This window comes from Leptonychotes weddellii, chromosome 3 (assembly GCF_054177405.1).
Source record: "Leptonychotes weddellii isolate Sample4059 chromosome 3, ASM5417740v2, whole genome shotgun sequence".
Lineage (NCBI taxonomy): Eukaryota > Metazoa > Chordata > Mammalia > Carnivora > Phocidae > Leptonychotes > Leptonychotes weddellii.
The window spans coordinates 56,242,867-56,264,289 of NC_138371.1; the positions used below are offsets into that span (position 1 = coordinate 56,242,867).

At 40.2% G+C, this 21,423-nt stretch overlaps 1 protein-coding gene across 1 annotated transcript in view; it reads right to left on the minus strand.

Annotated features, from left to right (window-relative positions):
• The window catches only part of LOC115938614 (myosin-IIIb), a 189,608-nt gene that overhangs the window by 140,640 nt on the left and 27,545 nt on the right, over window positions 1–21,423 (minus strand). The window contains exons 5-7 of the mRNA XM_081814216.1: window positions 17,198–17,277; window positions 10,260–10,337; window positions 7,225–7,430 (exon numbers count right to left, since the gene is read on the minus strand). Coding sequence (XP_081670342.1) covers window positions 7,225–7,430; window positions 10,260–10,337; window positions 17,198–17,277 — 364 coding nt within the window. The remainder of the gene's footprint in view (window positions 1–7,224; window positions 7,431–10,259; window positions 10,338–17,197; window positions 17,278–21,423) is intronic.

The window sequence follows — 21,423 nt, forward strand, 5'->3', positions numbered from 1 at the left end:
AGACGTGGTGCTCATTTGCCATCTCTGTGCCAAGCTTCCTCACATTCTCCTTTCTCCTCTTCCACCCTCTCTCCTTTTCAATTCATTATTTTCCTTATTCTTGTTTGTTTTTGCTGTTTCATTGTTATCATTATCTAACATAACGTAGTCCCACTAAATTGTTTTAAGGAACCTCCAATCAGGGACATAGAGTTTTAATTCAGCCACTGATTTTCACAGAGTAAGCTGGGCAGCCAAGCCAAAGGTCCAGAGTGGTGGTCTTCGCAACTGCATCGATACTGTCCAACACTTCCATAACATCTTTCTTCTTGGTTTCCTTTGCTCTTTCTTCCTGCACTGTTGCCACAGCATTGGCCATTGCCCACTGTGTTTCTATGTCCTCCTGGGTTGTTTCCTATAACTGAATTAGCTCATGAATCTGCCCACAGTGCAGACATTCAAAAAATCAGGAAAGACAGCTTGTTATTATTACTGCCTCCACTCAGCACCTTTGGAGAAGAGTGGAGAAGAGATATTACCCTTGTCTCAACTTCTCAAGTCACCACTACAAATTTCAGGCTGAATTTGCAGAGCTATCAACTACAGAAATGATTTTTCCAATACTTGAATAGTGAAAGATAGCTGTCAGCAATGTGGGCTCCAGGAGAAAGGCAGGACCTTAAAAGAATGGGTTTCAGGATTTGAATCATCTACAGCCTTCGACAAGTTGGGAAGAACCCACAGCCCAGGCAAGGCCAATATGAGCCCATTCTTCCCCCTAAGAATAGAGAGAGGGGGTCACTGCCTCTCTGAGAGACTGTTCACATGAGTCTGCAATATGTTTAATATGTTTACTCACAACATTGAAGCTGTCCGTTATCTTCCTTACATATTCACATACTGTGTCCCCCACCACCATGCAAATCAATTTGCAGGGAATTGACGATTCTGTCCACTTTGCTGCAAATCTACTAGTTTATCTGAATGGCACAGATCTATTTTATGTCAGGTTCTCACCTGTGTAGTTACAGGTAAAAACAAAAGAAATTCAGGAATGTCCTGTGAGAGACAAGGCATGGTATCACCATCCTAGCTCTTGGAGGATTTGTGCTTTCCTATTCACTGCTTAATACTCAGAGAAAAAAGTAGAAGCTTTATTCTTTGAAAACTGAAACTTGGATTTCAGCCTTTCTTGAGATGTCTGGATTCTTTTGTGAGTTGATTTTTCTCTCAATTCCTGTCCTATGAGCCAGTGCTAACCTTGGCTCTCTGTAAGGGAAAGTCAAGGACCCTGTCCTCAGGTGAAGTTTTCACAGTGATAACTGATGATATTCAGTTCATTTTGCAAGAGCTAAAAGAATTTGTTGCAGGCTTAAAATTGCAAACACACCTTTCATAGCAATGGAATTAAAGGGCCCTCAGTATCTTGCCTATTTTTACTCAGGCATTTCTGTACTTGTTGCTAGTTCTTCAACTACCATCTTGAGGAAGAAGCTGGGTAGCAAGGAATAAGAAATGAGTGAGTCGTGGGGAACTGGAAGTATTTATTCAAATTCACTCAGCCTCTTAGTTATTCAGTTACTCCTTCATTCAATTAATAAACATGAGATTTCGTTTCTGTGATAAGCATAATTAATATCTCTCTCATTTCCATTCCCACTTCTTCCTGGCTAAAAGAACAGTAGTTTCTATCCTTTGGGTGAAATTATTCCCAGTCCCAGTCCTGTGCCCTACTTTCTAAGCCCCTCTCTATAGCTAGGAATGATTACATGACTCTGTTCAGGCCAATGAGATGTGAAATGACTTCTGGGAAAATGTTTTCCTTCCTAATAAAGGGTGGGACAAATATGGTTGGCTTAGTCATTCATCTTGCCCCTTTCTTTCTTTAAATATAGATGTGATGTCTGGAGAGGCAGCAGCCCCCTTGTGACCATGAAACTATAAGCCAACCCACATAGTAAAGATGGTAAAAAGGAATGAAAGGAGGTCAGAAGGCATATTCAGGTCCCTGGTGACATACCTGAACTAATATTAAAAGTAGCTTACCTCTTAATTTCTTTTTGTGAGAAACAAACAAACCTATTTGCCACTCATTTTCAATTTGGGATATTTGGTCCCCAGGGGGCATTTGGGAATATCTGGGGACATTTTTTTATTGTTGTGACTCGGGGGTGGTGAGGAGGTTACTGGCATCTTAATAGGTAGAAGCCAGGGATGCTATTATACATTCTACCTTCTACTAGGCACAGGCATAGTCTTCCACAACAAAGAATCATCCGGTTCAATATGTCAGCAGTGCTGAGATTGAGAAACCCTGGTTCAAGCACTAAATATGTTTGTTATCACAGTCAAATGCATTCCTAACTGATACACATTCCCTCATTTGGGAAACACTAAACATACATCATGGAACATGCATTATACCAGGCAAGATGCCAGAAGTAAAAAAATGAGTGAGGTCCACCACATCCCCGCAGAAGCTTACAGTCTAATGGGATAGATGGACATGTTTGGATAAAAATAAAAGTATATGTTCTAAGAGATATCAACATCCAGATGTGGGACAGAGGATGGAGCAACTACCAGGCAGCTCTGCAGAGCTTGGGCAGGCTTCAGAGGGAAGGCTACTGGGCTAGAGATTGGGAGGTGGGGAGGAGGGACCAAGTAGAGACTTTCCACCAGAGAAAAGAGGAGGTGTAAAGGCCAACCTTGTGCATGGGCCTGGAGGGTCCGAGGTTAGAGTGACAACAGCCTAAGGTATGTGAGAGAGAACGGTGGGGAAAAAATGAGAATGGCTGGCTGGTGCTTGTTACAGAAAGCCTTACCTACCGAGCTAAAAGCTTTGGATGTTATCCTGTAGGCAATGAGGAGTGGGCACAGAATTTTATTCACAAGAAAGACATGATTATATTTTTAGAAACATAACTAGTGGCAGTGTAAGGAATGTCTAGTAAACAGGCTGGAGTTGGAAAGACACATTTGAGGCTAGGCAAAAATTCAGTTGAGAGATTACCATTAGTATTCTGAAAAGTACAGCAAGAAGTAATCAAAAGGAGAGAATAAATGTTTAGGATGTTCTGTGTCATATGTTCTTTTGTAATTCATCCCCTCAACAAAGGTACTTTATTCTTGGCATTTTTTTTTACTTTATCGCTTTTATTTATTTATACTCTAAGGGGAAAGACACACAAAACTCCTCACTGAGGGCATCTCCAGAGTTGACAAATTGACTTTCTTGGATTCTAGAGCAATCCTTTGAGACCCAGATATTCTTGCCAGTGGAGGGTCTAGAGTGAGTCTAGACATCCAGACATTTTATAGTTGACCTTGATTTTTAAGTCTTTCGTATTTGGGGACTTTGACCCTTAATTTGTACTCCTTCAGGGTTTTTCCAGCGTGGTCCCTGGACGAAACCAAGAGGTAGATATACATGCTCATTAGCCACTCACCTACAGGGCTTCTTAGCTCCTGGCCATGAATATATCCTCCCTGTTATCAAGAGAATACGTGTAATGAGAACCTAGCTATATGGCAAGTTCCATACAAGGTGCTGAGAACACAGAGGAGGCACATTCTTGCCTTCAGCATCATTGGGTTTAGAATTATTTGTTCCACATTTTTTGAGTACCTACTCTGTGCCAGGCATATGGAGACATATCAGACATATGGAGACATTCATAAAGGCAGCAGTATATAAATGACTTTTTACGAGACAGTTCTCACCAAGGCACTGTGATTCTTCACAAATGTTCAGAAGCAACAATTGTGTCCATAATCCTTGACATTCACAAGGCTTCTCTATAGCTGCTAGAGATTCTGTTACTCCTTGGAAGGTGGTAGAAAATCAGGTAACTCATTAACAAAAAGGTCACACCAGAATCAGTATAAAAGTCCTAATAAATGTGGTTCCTTTTAAAGATCACTCATTCCCCAACTCCTTGGGACATTACATGCTCTCTTTGCCACAGACATTTCAAGGACTTATTTTTAGAATCTATATCTGGACTTCCATTTAAAAGCCTCAAAGTTGGGCACCAGTGTGGCTCAGTCTTAAGCGTCTGCCTTCGGCTCAGGTCATGATCCCAGGTTCTGGGATCAAGCCCCATATCAGGCTCTCTGAGTCTACTTATCCCTCTCCCTCTGTGCTCTCTCCCTGTCTCTTGCACACGTGGATGTGCCCTCTCTCAAATAATAAAATCCTTAAAAATAAATAAATAAAAGCCTCAAAGTTGGTAAATTTTTGTCATGTACATGTGTTAGTTTTCAGAAATAGCTAAAATTAATTCAGAGTCAAGTCTAATAGAAAAGGTGGTCATACTGGGTGTTCCCAGAAGTCAAATAAAATAATTGTGTGCTTAGTTCTGAAAGAAGCTCCAAATAAAAAATACTTTGAATAACAGCATGGTTTGTTGGAAATAATGTGTTTGTTTCTGCAGCTGCTGAGAGGATCACCCCCACCCTCAATGATTATGAAAAACTAGTATCTATTCCATTAAATCACACATTTAGACTCAAACTCTTCTATGGATTAATTGTACACTTTTTCTGTCACTGCCAGGGAATTCTACAAGTTTACAATACTTCAGTCATTTCATTTTAATTACAAAGGGAAAACATAGGAAGAGAATAATGAGAAATAATAAACTATTGAAAGGGAAGATCTTAAAGAAAATTTAAGGTGTTATGTACATTAGGGAGATCTCAAATAGACCTGGGACTACAGTATACAAAATTCCACGTGAAAGACAAGTAATCTTTCTAAGGTGGAAATTCCCTTCATCATGGGGTACAAAACTGTGATGTCCTGGGTCAGGGGAATAAATGTTATTCTGTTTAACAGATACTGATTTAACAACTGTTATGAAATGCATCCTGGGAGATATAGTTCTCCCTCCTGTGAGCTTGACTGTGGGAAGTGGGCCCTTCTGGAAGACTCAGAAGCCAAGTAAGGCCAACGAATCTGCATGCAATCCCTGAATATCTTCAGGATGTGGGTTCTGTGTAATCCTGCCTTCTCATGCAGATAAGGAAATGTCAAGTAACTTGCCAAATACTATAACCAAAAGTAGATTAGAACCCTGATCTCATTACTAAATAGCACTGTTTACTGCAATAGTTTAATAAACAAATGATAAGACTTTGAACTGAATGTGCAGTCCTATTTTACAGACATTTGCCAGAACACATCCCAACAAGTGCTGTCCTATGTGTTTGCCCCAGTAGAGACTTTCTGCTGACCATGCTTCAGAGCCCAGTGACCATGAAGCCAATGAATATTCAATCGTTTTCTGTGATGTCCCTCAACAGTATGACTTAGGGAGGCTTCAGCTCAAGTCACTGCCAGGTGACTTCTTTCATGCCTATGTGAGAATAGATAAATAGTTCCAACCCACATGGCCCCATGGATGAGAAGGTGTTAGGAACAATCTCTCTCCCCCAAGGCTCCATGAATAGAAAATAGGAAGGGCACTTCCAAGTCATTTTGCCAAAAAATTCAAAGATGATGGGGTGAGGAGGTATTTTAGGTTTGGCCAAGTGGCAGATTTGGGTGACTTGGGGAAACACTTCCCCATTCTGGAACCCGATAACATAATCCCCCAAATGCTGTCTTTCAGGATTCAGTCCCAAATGCCTACAAAAAGGTAAAGAGTAACATAAAACAAGTCTTTATCTTTTATTTACCTCTACCCGATAAACCCTGAATGACTCTGTTCCCTGCCTTTGATTGTTCTGTCTGCCTATTTCCGCTAAGAGTTTACAAAACAGCACTCCCAAACAGGAAGATAAGAGGCGCACCTATTTGTTGAATAACATCAAGGAAGAAAACTGCTAACTCATCTATTTTGTTGTTAAATTGCTGAAAAGGATCAAAATACCAATTAACTTGCTGGCTCAGAAATCTTTGATACCTTCGGATTTACTGACATTTTGAAATTCTTGTTCATACTTGCCTAATGGCTTTCTGATTACAAACAAAGAAGTGCCAATCTGTTTAGCATTTGACCTGTTTTCTTAAATATTTTTATGTATTCCACACTTAGTGGCTAAAAATACTTGACTAGTCACATTCATGTGCTAAAATAGTTTTTCATGTTCGACCTCCAAATTTAAGAGGAAAAAGGAGCTCAAAGACACTTCTTTTTTAAAAGCCATTTTGTTATTTTTTAATTTAAAAACTCTCACTGTAAGGAAATTTCTTTGCCTTTCTTCTCCATGGAATGTAATGGCATTGGAAGACTCGATGAAGCAGGATACCATATTGGAATCCATTCTTCCTGGAGAAAAAGTTGGAAAAATGACCTTGAGCATAAGTTTCAGAAAGGAGGTAAAAAGAAACTAAAGATGGCTGATGGGGTGCAGATTTTATAATGGGTTTAATTTTCCTCTCTGGATGTCCTCAGATAGCAGTGTATCTCACAGGTGGCTTTTTGTTATTGTTACCCTCTATTTCCTCACATTTTACAAAGTTTTGTAAAAATTCCACCCATAATCACATGCTACACAATGCATCCCTCTGGCCATTGTATAGAAAATAATATGTTTTCACTCCTAGATAAAGTCAACTTCTGGGTCTAAAAAGCTCTAAAACAATTTATTTCAATAAACACTGAATTCCATGGACAGAGGAAATTAAAAGTGTGGATGCTGAAGACTGTGTGGGTTCAAATTTCTGCTCTACCACTTACTAGCATGGGACCTTGGGAAAGTCACTTATGTTTCTTTCTGTGCCTCAATTTCTTCATCTGTAAAATGGGAATAATAATACAGCCTAGCTTACAGGGTTGTTCTGTGGATCAAATGAGATTATACATCTAGGACATTCTAGGTGCTATGTAAATGTTAGCTATCCTATTATATCATGCCATTGTTTTAGCCTGAGAGAGGATTTGGGTGCCTGGGTGTATTCACATCCACTGGAATCTCAACCCACTTATGGAGGAACACTTTCATCATATCAATTAAGTATCTGGAGGCTCTGAAATCTAAGGATATATGTAACTTATATATCTATGGAAGTTTTTATTTTTTAAAAGTCATCAGAAGGGTGCTTACTCTGTCCTTCAGAGCACTGCAATTTAGTTGGAGCACAATAAAAATGCAACATTTAAGCAAGTAAATGGTAGCTGGTAACTAGCCAATTAAATGTTAGGAGGCAAACAAGCAGGAGGAGCAGTCCCAGGGGACAGGGAGAGCCACAGGACAACTATATTTAACATAATGTATTTCCCAAGATTCTGGCCTGACCTTTTCACAAACTCTTCAAAGAGGATGCGGTGGGAATACCCCTGCCTGCGGATGCTGACTGTCTCCAGGATCCCTGTAGAGCGGAGCTGGGCCAGCACACTCTCTCGGGAGAACTTCAGGGCCTCTCGGTCATCATTGGGTTTAATGCAGCGCACAAAGTGGGGCTGTCCGACCACCATTTTGGAGAGCAGATCCATCAGAGAATACTACCAGGGGAAAAAATACACGTGAAATGAGGTTACCACAAACATAGTGGGTAATTTTTTTTTTTTTTTAAAGATTTTATTTATTTATTTGACAGCGAGAGACACAGTGAGAGAGGGAACACAGCAGGGGGGAGTGGGAGAGGGAGAAGCAGGCCTCCCGCCGAGCAGGGAGCCCGATGCGGGGCTCGATCCCAGGACCCTGGGATCATGACCTGAGCCGAAGGCAGACACTTAACGACTGAGCCACCCAGGCGCCCCAACATAGTGGATAATTACAACATAGGCCCACAGGGACCTTTAGAGCAGTTTGTTGGCTCGTAAACAACTCACACACCTTTATAAGGCCGAAAAAGAAACCAGCAATAGGGGGTGATAATATAGCTTCTGATGAGTACTTATAGCTGCCTGTGGATTCAAAAGCACTCTTTAAACATCACCTAGTGCCAGGGCGCCTGGGTGGCTTAGCTGGTCGAGTGTTCTACTCTTGATTTCAGCTCAGGTCATGATGTCAGGGTCGTGGGAATGAGCCCTGCGTCAGGCTCCCTGCTCAGCCAGGTGTCTGCTTGAGATTCTCTTCTTCTGACCCTCCCTCCTACTTGCACTCTCTCTCTCTCTCTCAAAATGAACAGATGAGGGGCATTTAGGTGGCTCATTCGGTTAAGCATCCAACTCTTGATTTCGGCTCAGGTCATGATCTCAGGGTCGTGGGATTGAGCCTAGAGCGGGCTCCTCACTCAGCAGGGAGTCTGCTTGAGATTTTTTTCTCTCCCTCTTCTTCTGTCCCTTCCCCCAGCTCACGCTCTCTCTCTCTCAAATAAATAAATATTTAAAAAATAAAGAAAGAGATCAAATAGATGAATCTTTAAAAAATAAATAAATATCACCGAGTGCCAAGCAATATCCCTATGAGGCAGAAACTTAGCTGTCGAAGAACATGCTTGGGTCACCCAGTAACTCCATTGCCAGAACCAGCTTGTGTGGTATTCTAACGCAGTACTCTATAAACTGTACCTGTAATTTAAAAGGTCTAGCTTTTAGGAAAGGGGCCAGTTGCTTCTTCAGCCTAAGAACCATCAGAAAGTCTAAGCAAATCCTACCAATATCACTGGTAATGAAGCAGAAGAGAAACAAGAAACAGAAAAAGGGCAAAGAACACAAGAAAACTGGAGAAAAGGAGACTATCATGAAGATCAACTAACATCCGTCAAGTGGCTGGCAGGGAGCTCTCACAGAAAGAGGGCACGTGGAAAAGCAGAGCACTGCTTGTGTGGGGACAGCCTCAGTTGCTCCTCAGGGGTGTCCACCTTTGGAACTTCTCTGTGGACACACCTTCAGGGGCAATTACAAGCCACACAGGAAATCAGTCCCATTATTTCATAATCACACCTCCTAGTGATCGAAAATGGTATTACCTAGCTTGCTGCTATATTCTGTTTCTCAGAATTAACATTTGGGGAACACCAAACTGATTGTCATGGATATATTTCTGAAAAATCATAAGGCAAAGATGGCTTCTTCTGAGAGAGGGACTCTAGGATCCTGAAGATGATCTCACAGGGTTGTTCAGAGCCTCCAAATCCCATGGGATGGGGACACACACACACACACACACACACACACACACGTGCGCACGCGCGCACACACACACACACACACACACCCTACAACACTAGGAGGATACAGCCACTAAAGGGGACAGGACCAGGGTAGGTCTCAAGATAAGAAATAAATGGCAATTAGAAATGTCCAACCATGAGAGTGATGAAGCAGGAGCTGAATATTCACCTGTTAGAGAAGTTGTAGCAAGAATCACCACATGGATGGAGTGCTGGACTCAAAGGCCTCTGGGCCCAATTCATACCCCTCTGAGCCCAATTTTAGTCTACTTCTGAAGTACAGCTGACTAGGTCAGATTTCTTGGCTTTGGATCCTTCTTGAACCTGCTAGCTTTCCATGGAGCCTTCCACCCATGGTGCTGGCTCCAAGGTCCTGTCCTTCAGCCTGCCTCAGCAACTCTAGCTCATGACCACTTGACCTCCCATCCCTGCTGAGCCCTTCCTACTGCAACCTCACCTTACAACCTGAGATCAGTAATTCCATCTTTGGCCTTTTAGCATCTCCACCACAAAGCTGCCTAGACCTTAGCTCCCAGGGGTACATGATCTCTAAGGGGCTTCCAACCCTAGTGCTTTATAATTTGAAGATAAACAAATCTGTGCGAATTGGTACAAAGTGTCTGCATCTTATCTTTCCCATATAATGTGCATTTAACAGAGCCCTTCTAGGTACAATGTTTTTACTCAAAGGAGTCATTTTACTAGCTGAAATATCAAGAATTGGGGCAGCAGAGATGGGAAATAATTGGGTCTGGCAATGGGTCAATTCGATCTAGGAAAATAAAGTTAAAACTAAGACAGATTCCCTCAGGATCTGAACTTAATAAGCCACCTTCTGGAATTTTATTAACTATTTTATTTCTCAGTAAATATGCTGGAAAAGTGGCTGGTTCCAGTAGCTTTAAGGTCAAGGAGCAGCTCAAATGCTAATAGAATCAGCACATTGAATGGACAGAGCTATGTGCCAGTGACAGAGAGGGCCCCCTCTGGAGACCACATGGGATTTTATCTGATCTTTCTGAAATCAGAGTACATTATACTTTAGAGGTAGGTTCCCCACTATAATTTTTCTCTCCCCACACTCCCACCTTTCTTAACTGACTCTTGTGCTTTGCTCTTATTTCAGTGATTCCATCATATCTGGGCCTGTCATGGGAAGGGTTGGGAGTCCTTTTTGGAAACAGGCAGAATAGAGATCAAAAAGACTCCGTACCCGGAAGTAAGAAGCCATGGTCTGCCTCTTCATGTTGGTGGTTTCTTCTGGATGTCGTATCACCTCCAGAGTGTCCACCTGGAGCAGAGGTAGAGGGAAGTAGTTTAAGGATATAGACATTTTCTGGCTTTTCCAAAATCTGAAAGGCTTTTTGGTTAAATACCTGAGGGACCTTGATGTTTAGAACATGATAGTGAATACTGTGGGAGAAGTTTTAAGACATATAAAAGAAAAATAGAATTTGCACTGTTCTACCCACTTGAGAATGGACCACCCTCTGCAAAGTACCATATGGTCTTGGTATAAATACCCATCACTATTATTTCTATTTTTCTTGATGTTCTAATGGGCCCCTGTTAAGTTCTCCAATAAGGTCGCATGAGACCAAAGTATTTCTTAAAAGAAAAGTGGGCAACGACCCATGAGGCTGGGTGATTATAAAGACATGGGCTCAAAGCCCAGGTTGGACCACAGGGGAATTAGATGAGCTCCAGTCACCTTCCTGCCACCCTCCCACATCCCACAGTTCCCACGTGCTCACTGTAGATCAGAGCTTGAGATACACCTGTTCCCAATCATCTATTCCAACTACCTAGGCTGACTGGAAGAAATTTATGAATGAAAACAATTGTAGGAAACAGCCTGTTTTGTTACCGTACCTCAACAATAAAAACACTGCTCCTGCACATACAAGCTATTTGGTTTGCAAAGTGCACGAGAGGCATTTTAGCACCAGCCTCTGCCGTGGCAGCCTCCCATCTGCTCGGAACAGGTGGCAAGGGGATGAGGCAGGAATGTTTGAACTGGAAGATGCCGCTGTCAGCAAGTGTGTTCTGCTTGGTGGACTGCTGTCCAGGCGGCCACCTCCCCGTGGGGTGAGGATGTCTGCAGCCTCGTTCAGTAAAAGTGCAAAGTGGGTGCTACAAGGGGGGAGGGCACGAGGGTAGGGGCAAATAATGAAGCCTTCCTCAAGGGGTATTTAGGAGACTGTGCAAAATGGAAGGAAATGCTTCAATTGGCTTAAAGAATACAGGTTTGTTTAAGAAAGGGAATAAATGGGGAGCTAAGTTTTCAAAAATTAGAGAAGCAACCCAAATAGTGAGCAGGAATATGAGGCTATCCCTGCATGAAGCGATGTCAGGGGGCAGTGCAGCTTCCTTTTCTAGGCTGCATGTTGGATGCGTTCCCAAAGCCATCAGTTCATTTACATGCAGCTGAAGCTATGGTACAACTGCCTCTAGGTTTGACTTTTTTATTTTTTTAATGAGAAAGGAGGAAATGAAAGCTTGGTGTTGAGCAGGAAGGCTGTTCTAATATAGAAAAGGGAAAAACAGACATCACCACCCGCCCCACCTGCAGAGACTGTATTGCACTCTCCCCACGGGCATCTGCCAGGACCCACTGAAGGTCCTCTTCGCCCATCCCATCTCTGTTTGGAGGATGGCTCTCAGAGCTGGTGAGTTTTGGGGCCAGCAAAGGAGGACTGAAGGAAAGAGGATCTTGGCTAGGGTCTGCCTTCCGCCAAATTGTAAATTCTAAGTTTTCCTGAACTTTTTTTCTCCTTACTTTCTTTCCCCCCGACTTGACCTTTATACACACACACACACATTTTCTAAACTTGGGAATTTCTCCACCACTTCCTTTTATTCAGAGATCCTCCCTGAAGAACCCTGTCTTACTATGAACTTTGCTTTTCCTCCCTCATTTCCCTCCCTTTTTATTCAAACTAGTCAGTGAGTGCCAGCCCTTCAGATTCTAGGGCACAGTAAAAGGGCAGCTTAAAAACTCATCCATATTTCTCTATTAGGAGGATTTACCTGTTAGCTTCCCTCAGAACATACAATGGGCCCTTGGCATTTGAGAATTTAACAGTTTAGTGATCAGAAAACCCTTGATAGAAATTGTGCTGAGACATAATTTAAAAGGTACAATAAGTACCGTTTTCAAAATCACTACTTGTCCTCTGCAGCAAACTGGAAAAATAAAGAATGAAGCACTAATTTGCACTCCAAAAGTTACAAAGCTGATCGACTCCCCTATCTAACCACCCACCATGACCAAGTTCTGTCCTTCTACTCACATACAGAGTAACTCTTGGGAAGAAGTAAAAACCTATTTGGTATTACATACAGCCTGGAAGTGCTAATGCTTGTCCACAGTTTATTACCTATATATTTAGTACTGCATTTTAAAGAATAAATAACATGCTATTGAGGTATTTTCTAATTTAAGAATTTGGAAAGGTCTTGTTTTGGTCAAGGACTTCTTGTATAGTCACAAGGTTCTGAACATGGAGTGGATCTGAAAGAGGGAATTTTGGACAAGGGACATAGCAGAAGTAGAGTCTCTTGGTCCTTCAAACTAGGAGACTAGGCACAAACTCAGCTCTGTCTGTACCAGGTCTACCAGGAACTCTAAGGAACTCCCCAAAAATCCAAACCAAAGCAGAAGTGAAGGTTGTTGTCTGACCTAAAAGTTTGTCATCCTGAGCTAATTTACATTAGGGATATCATCTAGCATATAGTTCTTCTCAAAGATAGGGAATTCAGAAGAAACAGTCTTCCCCAGAGGATCTTAAAAGCTTTTACCTCAGATAGGGGAAAAAGACACTAGAAAAGCTTCCCTGGGCTTAGAGGATATATGCTATAGAACACAGAGTTTTGGAACTGGACATACCTGGTTCAAATCCTAGCTCCTCCACTTACTACCTCTGTGCACTTGGACTTGTTATTCAACTTCTCAAAAGCTCTGTTTTCCTTATTAGGAAAACTGGTTAGTAAAAGCAACTGCTTTGTACACATGCAAGAAGTGTATCCACTCCCCTTCCGTTATTGCCATGCTTAACTTAGTTTTAGTTTAGCGATGAATGTCAAAGATGCAGGGTTTTCTTCAATGGCAGATGGCAAGTACTAGCACCCATGCAACACAGCAAGGAGATCTTTTTACTTATTGGCAGAGAAAATACTTCCAATGAAACCAATTTCAAAATGATCAGTAGAACCAATATTCTGGATCAAACCACTGTCTGTCTAACCCAGTATCCTTTCTCCTCCAATGCCAATTTATACCATGATATAAGTCAGCTGGAGCTGAGCAAGTCGGCTTTCTGCCCACACGACAAATGTCCTGCCCAATTCCTTGTGAGAGGCGCTGGTTAGTGTTCAAAGTAGTCCTGAGCAAGCTTTACAAATTGTAATACAGACTCCAAGTCCACAGGAAATGAGCAAGCTTCAGTATACACATGGCCTCCACACATGGAGTTTCAGATGGTTATCAAAACATGAATAATAAAACATCTACTGTTCCCAAGTAAAAAACATTGTAATAACCACTTTGCCTCTATTATGCCAGTAAGGTCTCAAAATGACCCTATGAGGTAAGTACTATTATTATTCCTATTGTACATATGAGGAGGTTAAGGCTCAGAGATTTTAGGGAAATTTTCCAGAGTCTTGCAGCTAGTAATTGGCTATGCGCACCTCTGAACCCAGTTCTGTCTGATTCCAAAACCTTACTTTTTTTTTAAATTTTATTATGTTAATCGCCATACATTACATCATTAGTTTTTGATGTAGTGTTCCATGATTCATTGTTTGCGTATGCTTCTTAAACATTATATACTGCCTTTCCATGTGATTTGATATAACTTATAATATGGGTCTGAAAGCATGGTATTATTAAAAAGACTTGCCTCATCTGTCAACAAAATTTACTCTATGACAAAGACATAGATTCCAAGAAGTCTCATAAACCATCTAGAATTCAGCAATAAATGAAAAACTGAAAGATTTTTTTCCTGGTCTCAGTAAGTGCCCACTATTTGCATCCTGAAACCTCAGAGGTGCTTATATTCATCTTCCTGACAACATCTTTTGTCAAGAATTTTTACTGCTATCAAGTGATCCATCCACCCCTTAAGGAAAAAAGCCCTACAGCGTCACTCCTCTCAGAGGCTCCACAGCCCTCAATGGAAAAGCAAAACTTTTCCTTGACACCATCCATGTGTCATAGTATGGTGGTGCAGAATGTGTTGGGAGCCAGCTTTCTAACAGACCACCTGTGTTATTTGACCTTGGATAAGGCAGAGAAAAACTGCTTTTTTATTGTTGTTGTGACGCTTATTTTCTAGTGCCTTACCTACAACTTTCAACTCATCTCTCTTCCAAATGAAAACAAATCACGAGTCATTTTCATCTCACTGATACACATTATTATGGTAATGATGTAAATATATGCCTCATACTAGAGGGCACATTTGTCACATAGGCAAGGTCTGAACAACAGGAGGCAGTGTAGAGAGAGGTAACACTGTGCTGATATTCTGGGTGTGGGAGACAGGGGAACAGGGTCCTGGCAGAATCCAATAGCCACAAAATCAAATTGAGGAAAAGACCATAATGGGGGCTGATAGAGAATATTACACGGGAGTCTTTAATCTTTTTGCGTCATGATCTCTTTCAGAATCTAGTGGGAGCCAATGACTCCAAAAAAAACAAATACAGCTGATCCTCATTCTTCGTGGATTATATATTTGTGAATGTGCCTACTTTCTAAAATTCATTTTTAACCCCCAAATCAGTGCCTACCATGCTTTCATGATTATTCACAGACATACAGAGTGGTGAAAACTTTGATCCCCTGATGTACGTGTTTCCAGCTCAGGTTGAACAAGGTGATGCTCTGCCTTCCTGTTTTAGCTCTCATGCTATATGCAAGTGTCCTTTTCCAGGCTTATTGAAGTGCCATGTGTTTTGTGTTTTTGTACTTTTGGCTAGTGATTTCACTGTTTATAATAGCCCCCAAGCATAGTGCTGGAGTACTGTCTAGTGTTCCTAAGTGTAAGAAGGCTATTAAATACCTCTTGGAGAACATATGTGCATTAGATAAGCTTCATTCAGGCATGAGTTATAGTGCTGTTGGCCTTGAATTCAATGACACAAATACTGTAATTAAAATATTATTTTAGGGGCTCCTGGGTGACTGAGTCGGTTAAGTGTCCAACTCTTGGTTTTGGCTCAGGTCATGATCTCAGATCCTGAGATCGAGACCTGCATTGGGCTCCATGCTCAGAGGGGAATCTGCTTGAGACTTTCTCCCTCTCCCTCTGCCCCCTCCCCGCTCGCATTTGCTCTTGCTCTAGTTCTCTCTCTCTCTCTCAAATAAATGAATAAATCTTTTAAAAACTAAAACATTATTTGATACAAAGAAATACTGCATATAATTATTTATAAGAAATATATATTAAATGATGTGCCTTTAAGTAGAAACACACATGAAATAAGATTATGTACTAACTGGTTGCCAACAAGGTTGTGAGCAGAAGCTACCAGGAACCTAACCACGTATTTCCCCTAGGAGCAATGCTTCAGTATTTGCTGATTCAGTGTTCACAGCAACTTTACAGAACATAATTTCATGAAGAATAAGAATCAACTGGATTTACAAAATTTACATGTAATAATATCAAGAGGCTCTTAGAACCAATGAAACTCCAATGTAAATCTCTTCTAGGGGCCCATATAATCCACGTTATATAGTCCTAATATCTTGCCACAAACTCACAAGACTGAAAAGTAGAGTAATACATGCAGTTATAATAGCAACGTGGGTATAAAAATTATTGTTAACAAAAATTATCTGAGTCCCTATTACATGTAGGTAAGTCTTTCATTCTCAAAGAAAGTTAAGTATACATATATATGTTTGTATCAATTTTGAGATAATATTCAACAGTATTCCGTGTGGCTGAATTTATTATTCTTTATTAAATAATATTCTATGTAAATAAAAATATATGAAAATTCAGAGATGTGATCTATTTATTCTATTACTCCATCACCTTAGATAACTGGATTTTGGCGTTAGTATATACAATGAACATTAACCAGCCAATCAATCCTTGAGATCCTTGCTGAACATTAGCTGAAAGGATGTAACAGTTAAAAATATTTTACAGTGGAATATTTATTAACCCTTCTAACATTCCCTTTGCACAGACAAGTATACCCCTCATTTTTCAGAGAGCAAAGAAGAATGACAGGAAATGGTTTGGTTTCTTTCCTCCCTACTGACTCCATTTGGTCCCTGTTATCCTCCTCCGTAGGTTGGTGACAGCCTCAAGGCAAAGTGCTTTATCTCTTCTAGATAGACTTTACTTTCAAGTGTCATTGTTCTGTATCCTAAGTGGTCTTTCTGAGAATCACATGAAGGGGTCCAGAATATGCCACAGTGGCATAGCTATTATTTTGAGTTGAAGACATTTGAGAATCAACAGTTACAAGAAGAGGCTTTTTCTGAACTCCCCTTATCTGGCTGAAAACAGGCCCTCTCAAAATCATCCCACTGTCATAAATCTCCTCCCTGGCAGTTTCACAGCCTGCCATGGAAGATTGACTCCTATCACCAGAGATGAGAAATGAGCACTGGGATAAGAAACTGCCTAAACAGACACTGTCATAAAACTATCATACTCCCATCTATTCTCCTAAGGGACCATTTGTTTTTCCCAAAAGTCATCTGTTCTCCCACAAGTGCCCTCCTCCCCGACCTCCTCCCTCATTCATCCCCTTTTAAGATAGCATATAGCCTCAAATTCTAACTAACCCCCTCTTAAGTCACTTTTTGGAGTGAGTTCCTGTATGTATATAGTTAAAATTTGTTTTTTCTTCTGTTAATCTTTCAGGTTGAGTTTAATTCAGTCCCTCAAGAACTAAAGTTAAGAGGGTAGAGGAAACATTTTCTTTCATAACACAGCATTGTAAGGATTCCATGATGTTGTTTCAAATTTCCTAACCCCTGATTTCCTAAATGCCTTCCATCTCTTTACCAGATTTCCCTGGCAGTGGGCCAGATAAACTAAAGTTGCCTACTCTAGGATTATCCCCAAGGCAGGAGCACCCCATGGTCCACATTATTTTAAGTACAAACCTGCTACTCACCTTGGCTCTCCCAGCACTGAAATGGGGAGGCAAAGATCTTGAGGCTGCTATTATCCTGGCTCTTGTCTGGGCCAAGTTACCTGAGCAAAAAAGACAAAAAAGTTAAAGTGAAGGAAAAATTAAGAAATAGTATTATGAGTAATTTTTCCTTTTATGTACTTATATTTTTATTAATTTCCCAAATGATCTGCTCTGAGTATGAAAAATTTGGAAGAATTTGAATTTTGAAACTTTAATGATATAAATTATAAACAAATTATAATAATTTATAAATTATAATTTATTATACAAATTGAATATATCTTAGTTTCATAAGCAAAAAGGAAACAATAAAAAACTCTCCAATTCACTCAATAAACTAGCAATAGAAGGAAATTGCCACAACATAAAAAGGACATATATGAAAAGCCCACAGCTAACATACTCAACAGTGAAAGATCAAAAGCTTTTTCCTCTAAGATCAGGAACAGGGCAAGGATGCTCACTCTCACCACTTGTATTCAACTAGCAGTCAAGCTCAAGCAATTAGGCAAGAAAAAGAAATAAAAGACTTCCAAATTGTAAAGAAAGAAGTAAAATGATCTCTGTTCATAGGTGGCATGATCTTATATATAGAAAACCCTAAAGATGCTACCAAAAAAGCTGTTAGAACTAATAAATCAATTCAGCAATGTTATAAGATATAAAATCAGCATCAAAAAATCAGTTGCATTTCTATGCACTAACAATGAAAATTTGAAAAGGAAATTAAGAAAATACTATTTACAATAGCATCAAAAAGAATAAAATACTTAGAAATAAACTTAACCAAGGAGGCAAAAGACTTGTACTTGCTGATACTTAGTGTTAAGTAACTCAAGGGGTGGTTAGAATTGGGCTCACATAGCATCTTAACAAAAGAACAATAAATGTCTGGGTAAGTGACAAAAGATCTTTGAGTTTTTAGGGGCAGTAAATTATGGGAAAGTAAATATATGAGGAAGCCAATGGAAGGTAAGGGCAAGTTAGTAAAGTTTTGTTATACAGATTCCTCTGGTGTTGTCTCTGGGCTGATAAGGGTCTAGAGTTGTCTCTGGTGATTAACTTCTGTCCTTCCTAGTAGAGAGGGGTGGGGGGGGTACTTCTACAAATTTATATCTTGCTTTTATGTAAACAGGGGGAGGGCAGGGAGCTTTTCTTATATCTACTTCTTCTCAATTACCTTCAGCTCAAATAATCTTTATGCCAAACTGGCATATTTTTGGGTGGCATATTCTGCTACCCTTTACTGTGTTCATGGATGAAAATATCTAATATTGATAAAATGTCCATGATACCCAAAAAGATCTATAGATTCAAAGTAATCCCCATCAAAATCCTAATGATATTTTCACAGAAATATAAAAAACAACCCTAAAATTCATCTGGAACCACAAAGGATTCAAAGCTCCAAATGATCTTGAGAAGGAAAAGAAAAGCTGAAAGCTTCATGCTTCCTGATTTCAAAATATATTATAAAGCAACAGTAATCAAAAGAGTATTGTCCTGGTATAAGGACAAACATATACACCAATGGAACAGAATAGAGAGCCAGAAATAAATCTATGCATATATGGTCAAATAATCTTTAAGATGTGTATCAAGATTATACAATGAGGAAAGGGTGGTCTCTTCAACAAATTGTATTTGGAAAACTCGATATCCATATGCAAAAAAATGAAACTGGACCCCTATCTTGCACAAAATTAAATTCTTACTGGATTAAAGATTTAAATGTAAGACCTGAAACTAAAAAACTCCTAGAAAAAAAACAGGGGGAGTTTCACAACATTGATCTTAGCAGTGATTTCTTGGATAGGATATCAAAAGCACAGGCAATAAAAGCAAAAATAGACAAGTGGGTTTACATCAAATCAAAAGCTTCTGCACAGGAAAAGGAAACAATCAACAGAGGGAAAACTCAACCTACAGAATGGGATAAAATACTTGCAGACCATCTAAGGGGTTAATTTCCAAGATCTATATGGAACTCCTACAATGTACAGCAAAATATAAAATAACATAAGCTGATTTAAAAATAGGCAAAGGTTGGCTCAGTTGGTTAAGCGTCTGACTCTTGATTTCAGCTCAGGGCATGATCTCAGGGTTGTGGGATTGAGCCCCACGTTGGGCTCCACACTCAGTGTGGAGTCTGCTTGGGATTCTCTCTCTCCCTCTGCCCCTCCTCCCTGTGTGTGCACATGCACGCTCTCTCTCCAAAATAAATAAATAAATCTTGAAAAAATATAAAAAGAACAAAAAAATTAAAATGGGCAAAGGACTTGAATAGGCATTTTTCCAAAGAGGACATTAAAATGGCCAACAGCTATATAAAAGATGCTCAACATCACTAAGAATCAGGGAAATGCATATCAAAACCACAACGAGATATCACTTTATACTGTTAGGATGGTCATTATATAAAACAACAACAATGACAAGAGAAAATAACAAGTACTGGCAAGGATATGGAGAAACTAGAATCTTGGTGCACTCACTGCTAGTGGGAATATAAAGTGGTGCAGCCAATATGGAAAACAGTGTGGAGGTTCTTGAAAAAATTAAAAATAGAATACCATGTGATCCAACAATCCCACTTCTGGGTATTTAGCCAAAACAACTGGAAACGGAATCGTGAAGAGGTACGTGCCTCCCATGTTCACTGCAGCATTATTCACAACAGCCAAGCACTGAAAACTAAATATTCATCAGATAATGAATGGATACAGAAAATGTGGTATATGCGCACAATGGAATATTATTCAGCCTTATAAAGAAGGATGTCTTGCCATTTGAGACAACACAGATGAACCTGGGACATTATGCTAATTGAAATAAGTCAGTCACAGACAAATACTGCATGATTCCACTTCTATGATGTATCTAAAATAGATAAGCTCATAAAAGCACAGAGTAGAATGTTGGTTGCCAGGGGCTGCGAGGACAGGGAAATGGGGAGTTGCTGTTCGATGGGTAGAGTTTCAGTAATGCAAGATGACAAAGTTCTAGAGATCTGATCTACAACAATGTGGGTATAGTGAACGATATTGTACTATATACTTAAAAATGTGTTAGGAGGGTAGGTTTCATGTTACGTGTTTTTACCGCAATAAGAAAAAACAATCTCCAACTAGGGCACTGTCAGTCTTTGAAAGAGACGAATAAGCAAGAAAAAAGATGCTGGGAGTTTTCCCAAAAGAGAAATTGGGCAACAAAGAACCCCACTGTGAAGGTTTAAGACACAGAAACTGATTAGCAGATCTGGCAGTATGGGCCCCTCAGCACACAGGGAGAAAGCCCGCCACGCAGTGAACCAGAGGACATAGAGAGCATGGGCAGTAGCCACTGAGTCCTGGGGACTGATGGCTTTTGCATTTGCCCGGGGTGTGAACAAGTTCGCTAGTATCTCAGAGCCCAAGTTTCCTTATCTATAAGATGAGGACAGTATTACCTCATTCTGAGAGTTGTTATGGGCATTCAATGAGGGTAATTCACGATAAGCACTGTCAACATGGGACTTGTTCAAGGCAAGTGCTCACTTCATATTAGCCAGCATTGATTATTATTAATAATATTAATATTATTATTATTTGCTATGAATAGTCTGCCCACACAGGTCTCAAAACAGAGAATAGAAGGCAAGAGAATACCAAGGAATCTTACTAATTTGCTACTGTGAGCACTGATCAGTCAAAAAACTCATGAAAGAGGAGAAAAAATGATAAGGCAACCCCCACTTTGAACCTCCATGTCTTGGCCACTCTGATTCCCAATGCTTTTTGCCTTTGAAGAAGCTGAGCTGCCTGTTCAGAAGCTCTTCTCCCCTCACCACCCACCCACCCTTAATCTCCTCTCCCATCCCTAGCCTCCCAAACTAAGTGCTTGAAGATTTGTTTGTTTTTTTACCTACGATGTCATTCGATTCTGTAGCAAAATAAAAAGTTGTCAATGAAAGGAAATGCAATTTGTGCATATGCAAGACACTCAAGATTTCAAAGTTTTTAGCAAGTCTAGCACAAAGATGTCCAAATGTTTTCTCTGGCGATATCTTCAGAGGCTAAACTGTGATTAATAGCCCAGAAAGAACCCTTTGAAGCAGGATTGGTGACATCAAAGTCATAATCCAGGGGTGGCAGGAGCTTTATAATGAGTGGGAAGCATTTTAACACATTTCAAAGGATTTACAGCATGAATAAACAATAGACCTC